The following is a 21,178-nucleotide window of genomic DNA, read 5'->3' on the forward strand; positions in this document are numbered from 1 at the left end:
ACATTTTATTTTTTTTTATAAATGCATCTTTTATTTTATGACCTCTTTTTATTATTTTTAAATACAGACCTATGTGACTGTTTAAGGTTATAAATACAATTGTTCTTAATTTGTCACTTAAATCGTTAGTTTAGGACTTCAGTCTTACATCAAGGTTTAAACAGTCTCAAGGTTATTGAGTGTACACTCAAGAATTGACTCTTTCTTTGTGTATTTTGTAACACCATGCTTGATCATTTCATTGTCTTTTTTTTTTCTTCATTGGCATTTTTCAGACATGCGTGTCTCATTTTTTTACTACTTTGGATCCTTCCCCTTCTCTCTCACTTTGGTCCAGTCAACATTTTAACATTTGTACATGCCAGAAAAAAGAAATTTTAGGTGTCACTAAAGTAAGTCCCAGTAAGAAAGCATCGAGAGATCGAGTCTCAGAAACTTTGAATGATTCGCTCTGTTTTCTGAGCTTCAGAGTTCAGCTCTCCGAACGTGTCGAAGAACTGCTCCATTTCTTGTTGGAGTGCAGCGTTCCGTCGGTCTGCGTCAGCCCGGGCTCGTTCCATGTTCCGCATCTTGATTTCGGTGACGCTGACGCTTCGGCGCTGTTGCTCCAGAGTTGCACGCAGTCCCGCTACCTGCCCCTGGAGGGCCTCGTTTCGCTGCTCCAACCTTTAACAGATGGTTTAAACATATGGTGAATTTTCTGTAATCTCTCAAAGAAGCCAAAGTGCATATCAGACTTTTTTGGTGTTTAACAAAAAGTTGTTTATTCTGATCATCAATCTAAGGATCTGATTGTGATCATAAACGTTAAAGTTTCCTGTGTGTTTATTCTGAAAAGCCTAGAAATGTACTGAGAACTGAGGTTTCATGTGTTAGTAGTTTTGGAACTCTGATACAGGTGTTCTTACCTGTTGATCTTGGCTTCGTACTCTGCTTTCTGTCTGGCCATTTGTTGCCGTAGGCCAACCAGGAGGCACTGTATCGCTTGAGAGGAAGTGGGGTCTTGTGAATCCGATGGAGCATTTGGAAGAAAAACCTCACTGCTACCTGTACTCAGTGGGGCATCTGTCGGGGCAGTGGAAGAAGTTGGGGAGTTGGAGTGCAAGTCACGTTCCCCAAGGTCTGACCTGAAAGAAGGGAAACATACAGAGCTGTGGCAAGGGCTAGCCGTTCCACAACTTCCAGAGAACCCATTCCCAAGCAGAATCTCACAGGAGGACCAGGAACTGGTGCTGTCAGCCATTCTAGCAGTACCACCCTCCAAGTCTACTATCCCAGTGCCAGCTTCCCCTTCTTCTACGCAGTCGTCCATCTGCACCCCAGTTACCATGTTGTCATACACCGATAACGTGCTGTCCTTAGCTTCACTGCTCCCACCGCTGTCCCCTAGAGCTCGGTCCGTCTCCCAGACACATTGCTCCAGACCAAGCCAGCTTTTCGACTGCAAACAGACCTCATGCACAACTTCTGCCTCTGTAATAGTTGAGGAAGAGCCAGTAGGTGGTGTGGTGAGGGAAGGCACAAGTCCAGAGTGAGAAGGCTCCTGTGATGAGATCGATGGCCTGTGGTTTTCATGAATAAGAGCTGAGCTTGCCTGAGAAGAGACTTCCATTTTTTGCTGCTGTATCTCCGGTAGGTGATGCGGAGTGTGAAAATTCGGTGAAGAAAATCTCCGTTCATTCATAAGAGGTAGAGAGAATTTCCGGGAGCATGGCTTAAAAGTCTGAGCGGGTTGGGCCACACACCCACTGTTCATTTCTAGCTGAGTCTCTCTTGGATGAGTAGTAGGCTTGGTGTGCAGCCAGCCTACCTGGCTGCCTTGTCTATGTGTAGAAGCAAAAACTGGTCCAGATGTCCCTGGTGTCTTGTGGTTGTTTCCTCTTGAGAAGAGCACATTGTGCTCTCTGATCAGCTCTGACATCAAATGCTGCACTACAGCCGTACCTAGAGAGAAATGTCAGGAAACGTGGTCATTCAAGTATGAGGGATATAAATTAAATGTCACTGCCAGAGTCCTATCATCAGAATATATGAGGCACGTGTTCTTAGTCATGATCATATTTTGGTCCACTTGAACTTATAGACTATATCCACTTTGTCCTTCTAGGTATTTGCCACCATGCACAGAATAATCATTATTCTCCATAAGTAGTGCCTAAATGATACCAAACATTATTTTCTATACAGCGTTCATTCAGTGTATGGTGGGATCTGGAGCCTACCCCAGGGAACTCCGGGCACAAGGTGGGGTACATCCTGGATGGAGTACCAACCCAACGTAGGGAACAAGCACACAAATTCATATGCTTGGGCCAATTTGGAAATACCAATCAACCTACACCGCATGTCTTTAAACTGTGAGAGACAAACTCTACCCATGCAGACCTGAAGCAAGATTTGAACACCCACACCTAGGTTAGCAAGGCGACAGTGCTAAAATTAGATTTCTCAGGTAAGGCTATTAAACTAAAGGTCTAATAAACTTTGCCTAGTACTTTCTCTCTTTCTCATCCTCTGTTTCTTGCTGTTTTTCTTTAAATACAGGTTTTTAAATTGTCGTACCCCCAATTATACTTTCAGGGTCTTCAGCTTTAGGTCGAAGAATGTTTGGTCCAAAGACAGTTGCTAAGTTTTGGATACTCATCTTATTGGTGCTAGAGAAGGACTGGACCTCATTCAAGAACCTGCAACAAGGGCATAAAGATGAGTAATTGTCCACGATGGAGCCACAGAAATTCACTGATTTCATAGCAATGATTATTACAAGATGAAATATAGCACTTACTGACAGATGTACTTCAGCAGTTTAAAATTAGCTACAGGGAGCTCGTGAAGAAGGTCTCGTAATTCTATCAATCCCTGATGTCAGACAAGAAGGTTATATGGTGGAAATGTATTTGCCAGTTCCTGATATATATTTTTTGCACATTTGTCACAATTATTCAGATCATCAAACAAATTTTTATATTAGAAAAAGATAACCAGAGTAAATATAGTTTTTAACTGATTATTTCATTTAGCAAAGGAAAAAAACTCTCCAACCCTGCCTGGCCCTATTTAAAAAAAGTAATGGCCCCTAAACCCTAGTTATGCCACCGTTGGGGCAACAACTGCTGTCAAGCATTTGCAGTTACTGGCAATGAGTCTTTTAGATTGCTGTGGAGGAATTTTGACCCACTCTTCTTTGCAGGATTGTTTTAATTCAGACACGTTGGAGGGTTTTTGTGCAAGAACTGTCTGTTTAAGACCTCAATTGGAAACTTTAATTTAACACACAAACTAATGGTCGAACATTCGCTTTCAGGATTTTCTAGTAGAGCGCAGAATTCATGGTTTCATCAATTGTATTAAGTCTTCTAGGTCTTGAAGCTCTTTACTTTTTCACATAGGGCCAGGTAGGTTTGAAAAGCTTTTTTTCCCTTAATAAATGAAAGCATAATTTAAAATCTGCATTTTGTATTTACTCGGGTTCTACTTTTTCATAGCACTGTATGTATTATTAAAAGACTTTAACTTCAGGTAGGTAATGATTTGATTAAAAACAAAAACATATCTCTTAAATGACATAATCTGTTCATCAAACTACAATTTAACAAAATATAAGTTGCAGTAATTACCTGTTCCCTGTCTGAGGAGATTTTTTTGCCACATATAAGAAACTCTTGATAGCGAGAGAAAGGTACTAACGGTTCAGGCAACTCCCTAAGGTACAGCTTCAGCAGCGAGGCCACTGTGTGGACATCTGTGCTGCTGAGATACACACACAAAATAACTGAATGCTGATGTATTTTGTGCTACATCTTGTCTTTGTTGTTCATCTTTTGGCATGGTGTGAGTAATACAGCTGATATATCATGTCACCAAAATGGCATGTCCAAACAACAACAACAAAAAAAAAACAGATGTTCCTTACTTATCAAAGGAAGGTTTTTCACCAGCATCAAAAGCCTCTTGCAACTCTTTGACAAGCGTTGCCTGGCCCGGTTGTCTGAAGAGCCCGACTTCCATCAAGCCCTGCTCCCTGATGAAGTCCACACACTGTTCGACCACAAGAGGAGCCATGTGGTCTCCATACCGACGCTCATACAGCACTGTCTCCTCCAACCTCTGCCCAAACACACCTTGGAGAGAGAAAATAAAAAAAACGCAGGGGTGGAATTGTAATTGATCAAACCCCTTGGTTCCTACCTACTAAACCTCAAAGGGTTACGATGCAGCAATCATATCGGAACGCATGCAGCATCAGCATGTAGATCAAAGATAATAAATCGTGAGCACTGTTTGAGGTGCCGCAGCACTGCACCAAAATCTCTCAGCACATCTCTGTGTATTTCACAAGCTTGAAATACTCACGCCTTCTGAAGCTCAGGACCCTTTTTATTTTTCTGTAAGCAGAGTTAGAGAGGTAGCTCCCAGTTCGGTGGACTGCCTGCTTGCTCTCAGGCATCTTCTTCTCTCCTCCTCGCTTCTATCTCGCGTCCTCGTTTCTCAGATGCACACCCTCCTACAGTTTTAAAATCACAGCATCTCAGAATGACTCCGTGTCCCAGAATGCACAAATGCAGTTAAAGATATCTTCTGCCTATTGCTCGTTCTGAGGTTGTGGGGTTTTTTTTTTAGTATAGTGAGTCCTGCTTATCTTTTCCCTCTGTCTTCTTCTTCGTCTCCTTCTTTTCCACACGCAGGTAAATGGATAAACCCTAGCGGTCTGTTAGCCTTGGAGCTGGAGAAGAGGCAGTCCTTGTCTTGTTCTGTTTATGTGCAGTGACCCACAAGCTCAAATATGCGTGCTAATCAGATCTATCAGCATTCCGACGGTGACAACAAATCTTCTTCTTTAACAGGAGGCATTGTTCTACTGTATTATGTCTCATATATATATAGGTTTTAATAAACTAGCCAATACAAAAATATGTTTTAAAAAACTAAATCTAAACTTAACTTAATCCAAGACTCAGATGAACATATCCGCTATGGAACGGAACGTTAGAAGATAGAAAGCTGTGGTTTCTGTTTCAGCTCTTTATGAACGTACCACTAGCTCAGACTTGTCCAGTCCTCCCGGAGTGTAAGTAAGTCCAGCACCTCTTCTCTTCCTTAGTGCATGTCCTGTCAACTTTGGTGATCCACATTTTCTTTCCCTTACAGCCACTTTCGAACATCCAGATCACATGGCTTGGTCTATCATAATCCGTGCCTGTATTTTTCTTCCTTTGATGAGAAGAACGTCTAATTGTCTTAAGGAGTTTCCAGTGACGCAAACTGGAACCTCCTTATTTGAGGCTGCTAGTTCTCCGAGTACTTCTGGAATTTCTCAGCTCCCCCATGTCACATGTTTGTAGTCTTATGCCATGTGTTTCTTTTGTCCTACCTGTCTTCTTACATTTTCCTTTGCCTTTAAGCTCTTGCTCTCTTTCCCCTCACACACTCTCTCTCTCTCTCTCTCTCTCTCTCTCACTCCTTCTATCTCTGTCCTCCTCTGTCCTTTCCTCACCCCTGTATCAAACTACCCCACTTCAGGCTCTTTGGAGCGTGGCCAAGTGGCGCCGACTCCCTCTTTCCCTATCCTTCTCGTCTGTCCATAAATCATTAACACTGAACACCACTGTCACAGATTGACTAAAATAAATGAGCTAGAACATGCAGCCTTTAACCCACCCTCTTTACCCTTTCTGCCAGGTTTTTTGTGGTTGTTGTTGCCACTCTCTCCTCTGTTTGTCACCTTGTCTCACGCTACCCCCTTCACCCATGCTTACTAACTTAACCGTAGTTACCCGTCTCCAATCACTTCCCACTGGACCACCGTGGACACTCCCTCAACTCCTTTTATGTTTAGGTAACTTGGCTCCGAATGACGAATCCAAAATGGCTCCTGAGACTTAACATGTAAAGAACTTGAGTGTGTGTGTGTTTGTGTGTTATCATGAAGGAAAATCTTTCTCCATGTAGGTGCCCCAGGCTGGTGAGCAATTGTGGCTAGGAGGTTATGTGGGGAATTCATTGGGAATGTTAATCTCTCCTGGGAAACGAGGGATGGGGACTCGGCAGAGTGTGATCTGCAGTCTTTAAACAGCTCCCCCAGGCAAACATAGGACGTGTTATTTGATCGATAGGATTGTACGGAACCAGTAACAGGCAAACCTTGTAGTAGTGTTGGTGTATGACACTTCGTTGCTTTGGTAGAGAATGATAGAGAGCTGACAGCTCACTTGAGAGAGTAGAGGTGTGCTGTAACTCTGGTGGAATTAGGCATTTTGCCAAATTGAACTGCTTCCCAAAACACCTCCCTGTCTCTCTCTCTCTCTCGCTCTCTCACACACACTCCAAGCCAGGAGGCCAGACGGGGATTTTGTACTCTGATCTGCCTGGACTTAGTTCGACCTGAAATAGTTCATGAAGGGCATGTGGAAGAACTGTAATCCAGAATCGTCTGTTTATACCATGAGGTTTATATCTGTTGAGCAGCAAGAGGTTTTCAAGTGTGTGAAGTCTAGTGGCAGTGCTAAAACTTCCCCGTCTTTTCCAGTTCAGATAATTCTCTGCTTGTGGCCTCAAATCTTTTTTAACCAGTTTGGAATAGCATCAGTTTTAGAGATACGTGGTTGTTTTGTAGAAATATATTGTGGTATCCAAGCAGTAGACAATAGGACAGTGATTTGTTTAATGCAATGAAAATGTCTAGGATGTTTCGTCGTAATATGGGTATTGTGTCAGACCATGAGTGTCTGTCTGTGGAATGTGTTATGACCTGAATCCTTAACGGGATGTCGCCTCTGTTGGAGATATTTGGCCCAAACATTTTTATCATAGTGTTTTTTTTTATCAGGGGTACCATCAGGGGAACTCCTGCAGGATGTTCCAGAGACATGTCCGTGTCAGCATGTGTGCGGTTACCTGTAAAAGGTATCCAAACTCCCTTGTTGAGGCTCTTTAGCCATTCATCTCCTTGACCGCAACTGTTAGACAGGAAGAAGTATGATCCTGGGCTGACTAAGACATCTCTGTTTCCTATCAAAGAGAGAAAGGGAGTGGGTCGTTATGTGTGTGTGGGGGGGGAATCAGAGAACTGTAACGTTTGGTCATTGGAGCTGGTTTGACTAAATTGGAAATAAATCAATAGGAATCATCTAGAGTTTCATGTTTTAGATCAAGAGAATTGAAGAAAGTGTTTTTTGAAATGAGAGCCTTCGAACAGGCTCCAGTGAACGTCATCATGATGTTCGGTCATGCTCAACATAACATTTCAGAGCAGTTCAAACTTTGAAAAAAGTTTTTTTCTTTTCCTTCTTTTATATCAAGCATGGATAGTTTATTAACAAACTTTAATACATTAGCATTGCTATAGTAACAGCTCACGTACACAAATAGATTTAATAAACATGAATAACAGTTTTCTGTGAGGAGAAGTTTATTTAGCATTTTTGGAATTTTTTTAAGAGCCAGTAAGACACTCAGAGGTATACATTAGTGTAGTTAACTTTAAGGGTTCTTATACAGGAATGTTCAGGTGGTTCCCGTTCAAGCGTTCTTATAAAGGAATGTTTAGTTTCTTGGTAACATAGCAAGCTGCCTTTTTGTTTTCATTTCAAGAGCCTGTAATCTTGTGATTTTCTTTTCCTCGCAGTCACTCCATACCCACCCATCAGCCAGACATGGAGGCCAGACATCTTTCCTTCCTGCATTGTCCGGAACCTTCAGATGTAAGGATGGCTCCTGTGGGGTGGCTGAGTGGGTGACATCAAAATACCCTTGCTGTGTCTATTTCAGTTTATTAAAATTAGCATGACTATTAGGGAAGGGAATCATGGATGACAAAGTCTAAAAGGTCTGTAGGAGTAGGACAAAGTCTAGGACAAATATTGCTCTCCTAATGAGCACAATCAATTGTTTTAGTAACACATACTTTGAAAGAATTTATTTAGAAAACTACAAAATGGCTTCAGATCGTAAAGGTTATCTGAGCAAATATATACAAGCGACTTTTGATTGCCCAGAATAACCGAACACATTTATGAGATACTCCCTTAAACTACCTTAATTTCTCTGTATAACCCTGTCTTATGCACTAATGCACTTATCGCACTTATTATCAAGCCTGAGTACAAGCCTGCTTCATGTCTGAAACGCTGGCCTCCCAGGAACCCCTTTAATAACCCAAACATGTGGAAATGGATTGGAGCAAGGTCAGGACTATACAGCAGATGTGGCAATAACTTTCAAACGAGTTCCTGTAACATGTAAGTTGTGTTGGTGAATGATCGTGTGTACAGTTTCCACAGACAGATGTGTCTCTTCCGCAACTTTGCGACGAGTTATCCGTCGATTTTCAAGGATATTCACGGGAATAATTTCAGTGAGTTCCGAGACAGATTGTTTTTTTTTTAAACGTTTGCTTCATTAAAATGTTTTACTACAACTAAGAGTCTAATCAACATACAAGGCAATTGTTCATACGCCTTCATTCACAAGAAATTTCATCACAAGACCCGGTTTAAATTTTGAGAGACATTTTGTAAAAAAAAAAAAAAAAAAAAACAGGTAACAAGGAGAAGAGCCATACTGAATCTGTTTTTCTCAGGCTGAAAAGCAGACATTAAGTTTCTAAGTACAAGTTGAATAGGCTAAATTAAGAAGTTTCCCTATGTGTCACGGTCAAGCTGTCCTTTCACCCAGTCTTAGATTGAGATAATGGCCTCTGGACAATCGGGTGCCCATTTCTTATCCTTAAATACGACTAAAGTTCAAAAGCAGAAGAGCACCGCATTGATTTTCATAATTTAATTTAAAATCTGGCTCTTTCATTCTTTCCTCCTTTCTTTCTTTCCCATACGTTCCTTGGAGGAGACTATTAATCACAGAATGGGGCTCGGCCACAATTACACTGCGCTCTACATTCCGCTCACATTTGCTGAGCGCGCGTGGTAATTAATTTCAGCGAGACACTTTCATCCACCTACAGAGAACAGTAAAAACCAGCTAAGTGGTTTATCAATACCTCTTTTGTTCCAAGCATGGATAGTAAGACCTACCATAGCCTAATGATATTAAAAGGAGATAGCGGACATCCCTACAGGCTGCAGAGAATCACTGATGCACTGGGCAACAAGCTTAAATTGAGTTTAATGTAAGTGAACATTTGTAGCTCTCTCAGTGGCATTAGTGCTCCCCTTGCTCGTTCTTCAAAACGAGGGCCTGAATTCTTTATCAGCTGCACTGCCGTGTAGAGATAAGAGCATAGACATGCTGGTTAGGAAGTCTAGCTTAAACAGATTAGTCTAGGAGAATTTGCTTCTGCTAGATTAGAGATAAAAAGCTTGCTTTACTTTGAAGTAAAAAGGAATACAAGCGTATGATAATTTAATTGACAAGAAGTCTTCGATTGGAAAAAAAGGTGTACATGATCCTTTTACCTTAAAGCATTAATAAAACTAGTTAATTAAGCTTAGAGAGATTGTAGGGCAACTTTATGCAGTGGTCAATCTTACCATGGAGGAGAAGTTAACATAAATCATACTTGTGCTTTAAAAATACTGAGCAATTACACATGCTTAATTTGTGTACATTTTTATTCATTTTTTACTAGTAAATGTTGTAAAGACTGTTGATTTGAAGATTATTTTATAATTACTATTTTAACTGTTTCATCTGGCAGCACGGCGGCTGGGTGGTTATCACCGTCGCCATGCACCTCCAGAGTCCGGGTTCGGCCCAGTAACAATTTTTGGCCCAGAAACAATTTCCCTCTGGGATTAATAAAGTTCTTTGAAACTTGAATTAAGTATTTAGTATTAAAGCCTCTGAATGGTGCAGTGGTCAAGTGCTCGCCCTATCATCCGGAGATTGAGAGTTCGACTCCTGGGTGAATCTTGCAGCTGGAGGTCTAGAGAGAGCTGATTGGCCGAGGTCCCTCAGAGGGAAGGGATGAGAGGAACATAGTGCTCCCACATTAATCAAGGCTCTACAGCCAATCAGGGGTGTCTGTGAGATCACGCAAGAGGAAGGAGCGGATAGTGCTGTCCTAAAAGTGTGTTACGCCGCCCCCAACGGTGTGTGAGCGAGCAGTTTGAAAAGATGCATCGGCTGATTTCACGTGGTCCGGAGGAAACACATGATAGTTATCGACCCTCTCGACTGAGTGGTAGTAGCCTTAATGTGGATCCCCTAGTGAGGGGAAGGAAATGGACACGACAAATTTAAGGACAAAATCGGGGGAATACCCCCACCCCAATAAATAAATAAATAAATAAATACATTTCAATATTAAAGTCTTTTGTATAGTTTGTAAAGGAGTGATTCAGACACGTCAAATCCAATCCAGTTCATCTGAAATACTTATCACAAAATAATTACAAAAAATGACAAAAAGATTCTTGTGACTGTTCGAATCTTTAATAGTACAAGTGGAAGGCTTTAGGCAGCTGTCTTTAGTTTGTATGAAACCTGTAGCTGAGCAGATTTAGAGCAATGCTGTTTAATTGGTTTTGTTTAGCCTCACTGTGACCTATAAATCATTCAAACTTAAAAAAAATCCATCTAATTGAAGGCATAGTACCAGTACCATGGACGAAATTGGTCCAGATGATGACAGATGATCAGGCCTGTGATTAGTATACCGGTGATGATGAATGTTGGAACAGACGCAAGAGGAAATGAGTTGCTGTTGAGGTTGTTATGTAACAAAAAATTTTCGATTGTTTCTTTAGGTGTCTGCAGTATGTTGCAGTAAAACATTTGTTCGTATTTCTTTAATTTTATCGACATCATTTAATTTTATTTACTTTAATATAAAGAAATGAGAAGTGGCTTAAGTATCAACTATTTAAAAATAATATTTTTTATTGTATATAGCCTTTACCATAATCATGCTTATTATTTTTCAAGAGCGCTTCCTGTTGTGTTTTATTCCTTTGGTTCAGTTTGACATCACTAACCATTTAAAATGTATTAAAGCATGACGTTTACTTTTTATTCCATTATAGTTAGAGAACGTCTTTAAAACATGTGACTTCCTGTTCTCATTTTGGTCATAGAAATGTATATGTGACCAAGAAGCCATAACTCCTAAACTTCTTCCTCCTTACACTTTACTGTTACACAATCCTGACACCAGAGACTCTTTTACCAATGTTAAGTAAAGTCCTTCTTACAGTGAGCATCACTATCAACGAGTGAATACTTCACTTTGTTAAATTAGTTTTTTTTTTTTATTGTTTATTGGTAGGCTTAGATTGTGATGAGTCTGTCATACAAGTGATGCTCATTGAGACTTTTAGCACTTTTTTCCTACGACTGCATGACATCCATGCTGATGTTTAGCACAACAGCATGACCTCGAGTATGATATAGCTTTTATACAACAGTTCCACAGATATTATTGATTATGATTTGTTGGCGACCAACAGTTAATGTAATTAACAGGGATGAAAGTAGCTTTAAATTCTTACTGGTACTGTGTAGCCAAAAGGTGGGGAGAATGAACCATTATAACTTTAGAGGTCCACTTATTCTGGTTTGGAATATCAGCTAACATCTAAGGTTCTTAGACTGAATCCCAAATAGCACTTAATGAAACGCTAGTATGCTATGACAAACCAAGTAGTGAGGGATTTGGGATTCAGCCTTGTGTTAGGCACTAGTTAGCTTTGTAGCTTGCAGTAACCGTAGACAATACACGGACAGTTCGGGGGCAACTTGGAACATCTTAGCAGCAATTCCTAAGGGTCAAAGTGTTGTTTAACATGTCTTAACATCATCAGATATTAGTTATAAGTTAAGGTGAATTTATTTTTCAAATATGCAGTGCAATTCCCTGGGGTCAGAGCGCAGGATCAGCCATAGTACAGCGCCCCTGGAGCAGACAGGGTTAGGGCCTTGCTCAAGGGCCCAACTATAGCAACCTGGTGGAGCTGGGGCTTGATCCGTCAACCTTCCGATTGGTAATTCAGTGCCTTAGCCCTTTGAGCTACCATCGCCCCTAAATGATTTCCCCTAGATGTGATTTCTTGCTTCCCCTCTATCCAGTACTGGGAAACGTACAGACCTACTTTCACCCATTCTATGACCGACAGTTAATGTAATTAACGATTGTACAACACCTGATACATATAGTTAAACATCCCAATGCTGTTACCGTATATTATCACCACTCATGGAATGGCTCTCGCCCAATCAGAATTCTTGGTCAGAAGTACCTGTTGTATAATATTGTTTACATATAGCATGACGGTGCATCGGCGTAATTACCTGAAGCCATCTGTTCAGAAATGTAAAAGAAAAGAAAAAAACACACTTCCTCTGAATCTTGTCACACATGACGCCAACATGGCAGGATGACGAATACAAGCATAAGAGGAAGAACGTTCTGACCCGACCAGAAATAACTGACGAGTAACTGATCATGAAATTGAAAGTAGAGAATCATCCTTGCTCTGGTTTCTTGGCTGTCAGTGAGCAACATGTTTTACTGGAACCTTGAGTGCCACTGAGAAAGCTTTCTCTGAATCTTAATTCAAAATGCGATTTCCGTATGGACCCCAGTGTGCTGGTTAAGTTTGACTGACAAATTATTAGGTACATCTGCAGTTTATATGCAGCTATAAAATGACCAAGTGGAACTTTTTTATTGTGAATGCACCAGTAAATGAGTACAATGTACAGTTCTGACCCTGGTGTGAGTGTGTATCAGATGGTGTTTAAGCCCAGCGAGGTGGCTAAAAATAGCCACCCAACAGCGGCAGTCAGAAATTGGCACTGATGGAGTGCTGGAGCATGATAAACATACTTTGAGCTTGGACAGAGATGAGCTGTGGTCTCTAAATGTATTCTTGCAAGGTGGACCAGAGCAGTTAGTGTGTACTCTCAGAATGCTCCACCAGCTTAATAACATCATCTCAGCGGTCCTTCTCTGGTCTTCACTGACAGATACGAGAAAAAATAAGCTATTTAGTAATCATGCGCATGTACAGTGCATTGCTCCTACAGGTAAATGATGCGATTATCTGATAAAAGATGCAACGTGGGTAGTTGTTTTTGAGTGGTGTGTGGTTTTAATGAGGCCAACAAGTCATGAGTAGGCATGATGATGTTAGGAAGTGGTGTTAATTGGTGGGGGAAGTCATGTGATGTAATACATATATACTATAGAGTATTTCTGGGTGTGGCCCTTAGAGACGATATTTAATGGCTCAGTTTAATTTCGCTTGCTACTGTAATTAATTAATATGACCAAATCATTTTAGTTATGGTGCCATAATAATTAGTTAATTTTACCAATAGACTCAAAATGCTTACTCAACTGGTTGATAATAGGGTTCTGCATCGTTAACCATATTAATGTAATGTTTTACATGTCTAAAATAATTCTCTATTTACAAAGTGTGGAAAAAAATATTACATTTCCATGTATTTATTTTAAATAAGTGCTTTATTAATCAGGGTTACAACAGATCAAGTAATAAAGTGTAATATGTTTAATTATATAATTATAATTATATAATTTTAATTATATAAAGTAATGCTTTACATACTCTAAGTTAAAAAAATTAGGTATATATAAGCTAAAATATTCAGAACTTACTTGAGTAATTTAAAAAAAATATATAAATGTATACGTGTCTGAAAAAAAAAAAAAAAAATATATATATATATATATATATATATATATATATTCAGACACGTATACATTTATATATTTTTTTTAATATTCAGAACTTACTTGAGTAATTAAAAAAAATATATAAATGTATACGTGTCTGAATATATATATATATGTATATATATATATATATATATATATATATATATATATATATATATATATTCAGACACGTATACATTTATATATATTTTTTAATTACTTAAGTAAGTTATGAATATTTTAGCTTATATATACCTAATATTTTTAACTTAGAGTATGTAAAGCATTAATTTAAAGCATGCGACTGAATTCAGATATATAAGTATTGTAAAAAAAAAAAACATTTTGATAGTATTAAATATATTTTTAATGTATTTATATTTTAAGCATTTACACGTATAAATAAACTTCAAATCCTTTTTTTTTTTTTTTTTTATAACGACCGGAAGTCGATATTGGAAATCTCTGATGAGACGTCCTTGTTTGTATTTACTATCTGAAGAAATTCATGTGTGCTTGAATGGTGTTGCTTCAACAAGTGTGACAGTTAAAGCAATAAGCCTAACCAGGGTCTAATGTAATGTCAACCACTACAGTTCTCCTTAGTGTTGGGAGAGAAACTAAGACCATTATTAAAGACTTCACTTTTTCCTCCATGTACTACTATAGAGAGATTTACTGTTTAATATTTGCCAAGTGTCCACCAGTTCATTATATTCAGCAACACTCTCGTCGTCCCTCAGGCCTTCATAACGCCACAAATCACCGAACTGTTAATGCCACTTTGGATACTTCTCCATGGGCTTTCGTGTCTGTAAGCCATCAAACAGAATCAGGATTAGAGTCCAGCCAGATAACTGTTTGCCTGGTGTCTGGCATGCTGAAGCTGCCAATACTGATCGAGACTGAATTGATAACACCGCTTAAAGTGATGGACAAGTCACTATTGGAGTGCTCTGCGGTTTTCTGCAAACCTAATTATTAGGCCAAAGCTCAAACCTGCTTCATTTATCCCGAGCTCGGTTTATTAATCAATCTCCCGAAGCGCTGTCGTTTAGTTAGTTAATACAACTTAACTCTTATTTCACCAGACCTAACCTCTCCAAGACGCCACGCAGGGCGATTCCGCACTCAAGGTCGGGCGTCCCACGCGACCCAACCAGCTAATCCGTGATGGATGCGGCGAAAGATGCGAGACGTACTGTAGACGCACTCACCTTTCTGCGTGATGCTGTTAAACTTCCAAGACTTGAAACAGGTGAGTCCCATGCTGCAGGTGTCTTTCTCATGTAGCACCCTAGCGTTGTCGGATCTCTAGTCCTCTCTTGGGATTTATCATTCTCTGCATGTCAGCGATGGAGTTGTTGGGGAACGGAGGCTGGCCACGCCGGCGGCGTTCCTGAACGCGGACTCCCCAGCACTGCCATGGTTCGGCTCAACTGCCTCTCCATCCGTCTAACTCCCCACATCTCTCTCCCCATGCATCCCATCAATAAAGATCCAGCTCTACCCCTTTTGCAGTTCGTGCTTAGGGGAGATACGAGGGTGGGGCAGGCGCTGTCTCTGCGGCATACGTACGCACACACACACACACACACACTAAGCCAAAGTCTGGCCTCAGCATCCCTTCAGCAGCTATAATTACTTTGGTACAGTACGGCATTTCAGGCGAGCAGGACCAATTTCCCTAATGCATCCACCTCCCTGCAACCTCCCTCCCTCCCGCGAGCCGCCACCCAGCATTTGGTTTAATAGCCATCGACATGATCGGCCCTCACCCGCGCGCAATGACTCAAAGAGGTTATAAAGACAGGAGCGGGTGGCCGGCGCGTTAAACTTTTGAACTGTTCTCCATTACGCTAAGAGGAGACGCTCTTGCTTTCTTTCTCCGGACTGTTTCCCATCTTGTCTATCTCCCTCACTCCCTCCTTCCCTCTCTCTCTCGCTCTCTGTTCATAGACTAGATTTATGTCCGCTGGCCTGGCAGGGATGTTGTGGATGTATTGATCCTGATGAAAGAGGCTCACTTCATTTGGAAGAAGGAATAGTCTGACTGACTAGACTTTACACATGCCATCAAAAAACCGAGGCGCTTCCGTTGGACTGATTTGTTGTGCATGTCACCGTGGCGCTTCACGGCCTGATGTCTACAGTCTCACTTTTCTAAAGAAGTCGACGAAGGAAAATAGACACCTTGGTGAATGGATTCGGGGATTCATGGGAGAATTTAGCCTGGATTGCAGGGCACCATTCACACTTTGGGACAATTTAGCAAAGCTAATCCGTCTACCTGCATGTTTTTGGTCAATAGGAGGAAACTAGATCATCTAAAGGAAGCCCATTCATGACCGAGCCGAAGACTTTGGCTTCAAAACTACCTGCTGCACCACCATGTGGCCTGTGCATCAACATAGTTTACAAGATACTTAAGGAACAAGCTGCACAAAAAGTGGGTCGGGATGCTCAAATGTCTTATTCCCCTAATGCAACACTCATCATATCATATCAGATCTCACGAGCGAGCGAGATGACGACACGCTCCATCAGAGGCGGTTCATACCGAGCATGTAGTACCTGTTTACATACAGTGCACAGATTGTAGAGACAAAGCACCTGTCAAGATATTGATGGAGTGTCAGTACAAAGTGCAACTCGAGAGTAGTAGCCCTCTGTGCACAATGTGTGTGTGTGTGTGTGAGGTTGACTCCAGCAGCCACCTTGTTGGAGGCAATTCTAATTAATGCTGAAAGCTTTCATCTTCCATTATGTCAATATGCCTGACTCATGCCATTCATGTACTCAGGCTGAGGCTTTTCAGAAAATGAAACCACGCACACAAACACACACACACACACACAAACACACACACACAGACTACTTTTCTAGGAAACAAACACCCACGCACTTCATCATGCCTCCTGTTTCATGACATGTCAGTCTCGGGAATTGAAAGTGCCACTGTAGGAAGGAGACTCGGTGGTGTGAACTGAAACACGGCAAACAAAACAACCACCTGTTGTAAAGGAATTTTGTAAACATATTTTAAAAAATAGTACCTTAGTAATACTGCTTCCTCTCTGACACGAAACTGTTTTTGCCCCCTACAGCATGAAAGACAGCATCACCGCACAGCAGGCAGGGAGGACAATGAACTGGTTTCATTTGGATAAATCAGGATTTAATCCTCTTTTCTCACAGGCCACTTTATTAGGTACACCTTACTAGTACCACCGTTGGCCTTTAAAACATTTATTGTCTTTATTCTTCATGGAATAGATTCAACAAGTTGCTGGAAACATATCTTAGACGTGTCGGTCCATAGAAACATGAGAGCATCACACACTAGTTGCTGATTCTCCTGTTCAGGTCAGGTGAGATTATTATGAGTTTTGTGACATGGAGCGTTTATCCTGTGATTATAAAGGTATGAACATGGTCAGGAACAATACTCAGATTAGCGGATTAAACAGTACCTAATAAAGTGGCCAGAGACTGTACAGTACAGCTGATTAGATTCTTGTGTATTAGATAAAAATAAATACATTTGCTAAATACCATTTCATGCTGTTTAAGTCTGTCAATGATCTTAACTGTCATTCAGATCAAACTTGGCCAATTTAGATTTCACATGAGAAGACGTAAACTTGAAAAAGTGTATTATTCTGAAATGCAAAATTGTTAAGATATTGCAACATGAATGTTACATGGTTACGGACACTACAGATTTTGGGGGGAAATCCTTGATTTGGCACGAAATTCTTTCATTTAAGCAACAATTTTTACAGGCCATATGTTTATAGAAGCTTACAGTTACTTAGGTATCAATACTTATAAAGAAACATAAATAATTTACATGATTATTGTTTGATGTGAGACAGTATAACGCTAAAAAACAGCCATTTTGGTTTCACTTTCTACACTGAACCACTAAACAACACTTCTTTCTGTATGATACAGAGCAATTGTTTACTCCAGATGCATAACTGGATGGTTGGTTTATCACACTACATACTATATTTGCACATAACAGGTGTAATGTACTGTAGTAACTCTGTGCGTGTCTGTTTAGTGCTTCTTTATATATCATTTTGATGATTACGGCTTATAGTTCATGAAAATCAAAACTCCAGTATCTCAAAATACTTCCTAAGATCAATCGAAAAGGATTTATAATACAGAAATTTTGTTAATTTATGTTACTCGATGCCTGGTTGGAATCAGTGTGGCATGTCATGGTGGCGTTCAGCCTGGCACTGATGTGGTGTTACTGAAGACCAGGTTGCTTCAATAGCAGTCTTTAGCTCGTCTGTATTGTTAGGTCAGGTGTTTCTCTATTTAATTCTGACAACATCCTATAGATTCTCTATGGGGTTGAGGTCAGGCGAGGTAGCTGGCCAACCAAGCACAGTAACATCATGTGCACAAAACCAGTTAGTGGTAGTTTTGGCACCGTGCGATGGTGCCAATCCTGCTGGAAAAGAAATCTGCATCTCCATAAAGCTTGTGAGCAGACGGAAGCATGATGTGCTGTAAAATCTCCCAGTACATTGACTCTGGACTTGATTAAACACAGTGGACCAACGCCAGCAGATGACATAGCGTCCCAAATCATCACTTACTGTACTGTGGAAACCTCTTATTATATTGCTCTTTTTCATGTTTCGTTTTTTGTTCAAATAGCTTCCAGATCCAACAGAAGGATGGCAGAGAGAGCTGAGACCAAGAGCCAACAGAAAAACCTTATCCTTCCATATGTGTCTGGAACGTCCGAGAAGCTTAAAAGGATTTTTTGGAAAGCACCACATACCAGTTCACTTCAAACCTACAAACACACAAAGACAGAGACTTGTCCACTCCAAACACCAGACACCAAAATAACGAAAGTGCACTATAACATAAGCAAAAACTCAGGACTGGAATCAGCAGTGTGCCTTCATCTAATGAGGACAGAGGGGATAGATGGTTCGAGAGAGGGGTAAATGAAGCCATCTATGTACAAGTGGAAATTTTTTCTCTCAATGGAGGTGAAGGTCTTGGTCACAACCCGTCTCCTATTTTTCATGTTGCCCTTTCATCCATCCCTAGAAAGATCAAGACCTCTTCACACATCCACCAGAAAAATACTGGCCTCCTTAATGCCTCTCTAATGACTCTCCCTCCTACTCCCACCTCCTCCATTGTTCACTTAATGAGCGTTTTCATGCAGAGGGAGGATCCGTGATCCTGGAAGATACAGAATGTGTGGAATCCTACTGTACCAGCTTCTCTCAGAATGATGGGAAGTAAAATGTTAAGGCATTGGACTACGGATCGGAAGGTCTTGGATTCAAACCCCAGTACCACCACGTTGCCACTGTTGGGCCCTTGAGCCGGGCCCTTAACCCTCAGGTGTCTGCCAAATACTCAAATGTAAATATAAAGATGACCTCACCTGAATTACTGAAAATTTTCACTAATTTTGTTTAACAAAATCTGAAAAATATTTAATATTATTGATATAAAATCTCAAAATTAACGGTATTGTAATATCTTATCAGGCATATGAGAAGATTCCTATCCCTTGTACAGTATATATTATAAATGTTGTAAAAATGTCTTGAAGCACTGACGTTATGCTTTAGCTTTATGACGCACTCCTACCCTAAACTGCATTAACCGAGTTATTCACATACTGACTTTAACACAGAAGTGACTCACTCTCTCTCCACACACACCCACCCACACACACACACACACGTATGTGCTGTCAGATTTTAATGACTAATCACATGTATCACTGACCTTAAGAGACAAAGCATGATGGTGTCATTATGTGTAACAGAAAGAACTTTTATTTCAGATGTGTGTGTGTCTACTCATTCAATCCCATTCTCACTTCCACTTTTAGAGCACAGAGCATTTGTTAGGGCTGATTAGAATATCGTGGCATGTCCGGAACAATTAATTCGATTGCAAAAGATGTAAGAATAAACAGTTATCTACTTTGTTTTAATAAGTGATTTAAAGTTACACTTGAAATCAATGTAAATAGCAATGCATTAAGTAACTGATTAGTATAAACGAAATAAAATAAAATAACGAAATATAAATTTATTCTTTCTTTTATCTGCAGCTTGTAAAGCGGCTCATAAGTAATCCAAGGCCAGTCCTAACACACCCTGGGCACGAGAGATGATTCACCACATATACGCTAATAACTATGTCTTAAGAAGCAAATTTGTAAATAATTTCTGGTTTATTTCGTACAGATAATTCACTAAATTTCCCATGACTGTATCAGCTGATAAGTTAAATATATTATTTTTGCATTTTTTTTTAGATAGTTCTGCGTTAATGCACTTTAGTATCAATACAATTTGTTTGTTTTAAGAATAAATCTAGAATATAAGCCGAACCATGTGTTTGTAATTGCTTGCAGCCTCTGTTGAGATTTTCCCTTCTCTCTGTTTTGACACATTTTGTTTAAAGCTGTGATTAAATATCATTCAGTAAATAATTTTGTATGCGTAGTCATAAATACAATTACAATTGCACATTAAGGTTGCATTTACATAGGCAAGGCAAGGCAAGTTTATTTGTATAGCACATTTCATACACAATGGTAATTCAAAGTGCATACATACATACATACAGTATTAGTATTATTTATTTATGCCTGTTCTTCCCTTATGCAAAGAAAATATATTTTCCTATATATTAACTGTCAACATATTAAATTATTTAATGTTCTGATATACTGGTTAAAATATTTATATTCATCTTTAATTTATTTAACATATCCATTTGTAAAATGTATATATATATATATATATATATATATATATATATATATATATATATATATATATATATATATATATATATATATATACATTTTACAAATGGATATGTTAAATAAATTAAAGATGAATATAAATATTTTTATAAATCTATTCACAATATACAGGACCATATATTGTATTAATGTATCTTAATGTATGAAATTTTATATATTTAAATCATTCTTTTTTTTCACAATATGCTTATATTTGAATGTAGTTTGAATAAAATGGACTTTATAGGCACACTGACAAAGTAAAAGTGTGTATAATCCTTAAACATGCATAAAGTTTCAATAAAGTATAAATACAATTATCTTAATTGCTATATATATATATATATATATATATATATATATATATATATATATATATACACAGTATATTCATATACTGTATTGTAATATATTAATAAATATAAGCACTAGTTTCCTATACCTGGAAATGTTATTTATTATTAATTCTAATTATTTAATATATTGCATTATATTTTACAATATATTGCTATATTTCTTCCATAAAGGTTAAATTATTAATAATTGTAGAAGAAACACAGTGTAATTACATCTACAACCTGTCTTTATGTTACCGTCTCTATTGCTGCTGGATATCTGGACTTCATCTATCTATCTATCTAGTCAGAGGTAGAAGAGGCCTTAAGATTTTTGTTGTGTTGACACAGTCTGCTGCCATCATCAGGTGAAAGGGAAGTTTGCAACACGTT

At 39.3% G+C, this 21,178-nt stretch overlaps 1 protein-coding gene across 5 annotated transcripts; it reads right to left on the reverse strand.

The window, feature by feature from the left end:
* Window positions 1-28: 28 nt before the first annotated feature.
* si:ch211-247j9.1 (rho GTPase-activating protein 24) lies at window positions 29-15,100 on the reverse strand. Of its 5 annotated transcripts, none has more exons than XM_053479151.1 (8): window positions 14,854-15,100; window positions 6,895-7,008; window positions 3,914-4,121; window positions 3,618-3,747; window positions 2,786-2,859; window positions 2,563-2,684; window positions 909-1,944; window positions 29-666 (listed from the first exon to the last, which is right to left on the reverse strand). In XM_053479151.1, exons 1-8 carry the CDS (start codon window positions 14,903-14,905, stop codon window positions 429-431), a joined length of 1,974 nt encoding a protein of 657 aa, XP_053335126.1. In that variant the 5' UTR covers window positions 14,906-15,100; the 3' UTR covers window positions 29-428. The 5 variants fall into 5 exon arrangements, with proteins under 5 accessions (XP_053335126.1, XP_053335125.1, XP_053335129.1 ...); XM_053479150.1 differs by having other exon boundaries at window positions 3,618-3,750; XM_053479154.1 differs by lacking the exons at window positions 6,895-7,008; window positions 14,854-15,100 and adding exons at window positions 4,354-4,504; window positions 5,036-5,413 and having other exon boundaries at window positions 3,618-3,750.
* Between the last annotated feature and the right edge of the window lie 6,078 nt (window positions 15,101-21,178).

Source organism: Clarias gariepinus, chromosome 19, assembly GCF_024256425.1.
Source record: "Clarias gariepinus isolate MV-2021 ecotype Netherlands chromosome 19, CGAR_prim_01v2, whole genome shotgun sequence".
NCBI lineage: Eukaryota > Metazoa > Chordata > Actinopteri > Siluriformes > Clariidae > Clarias > Clarias gariepinus.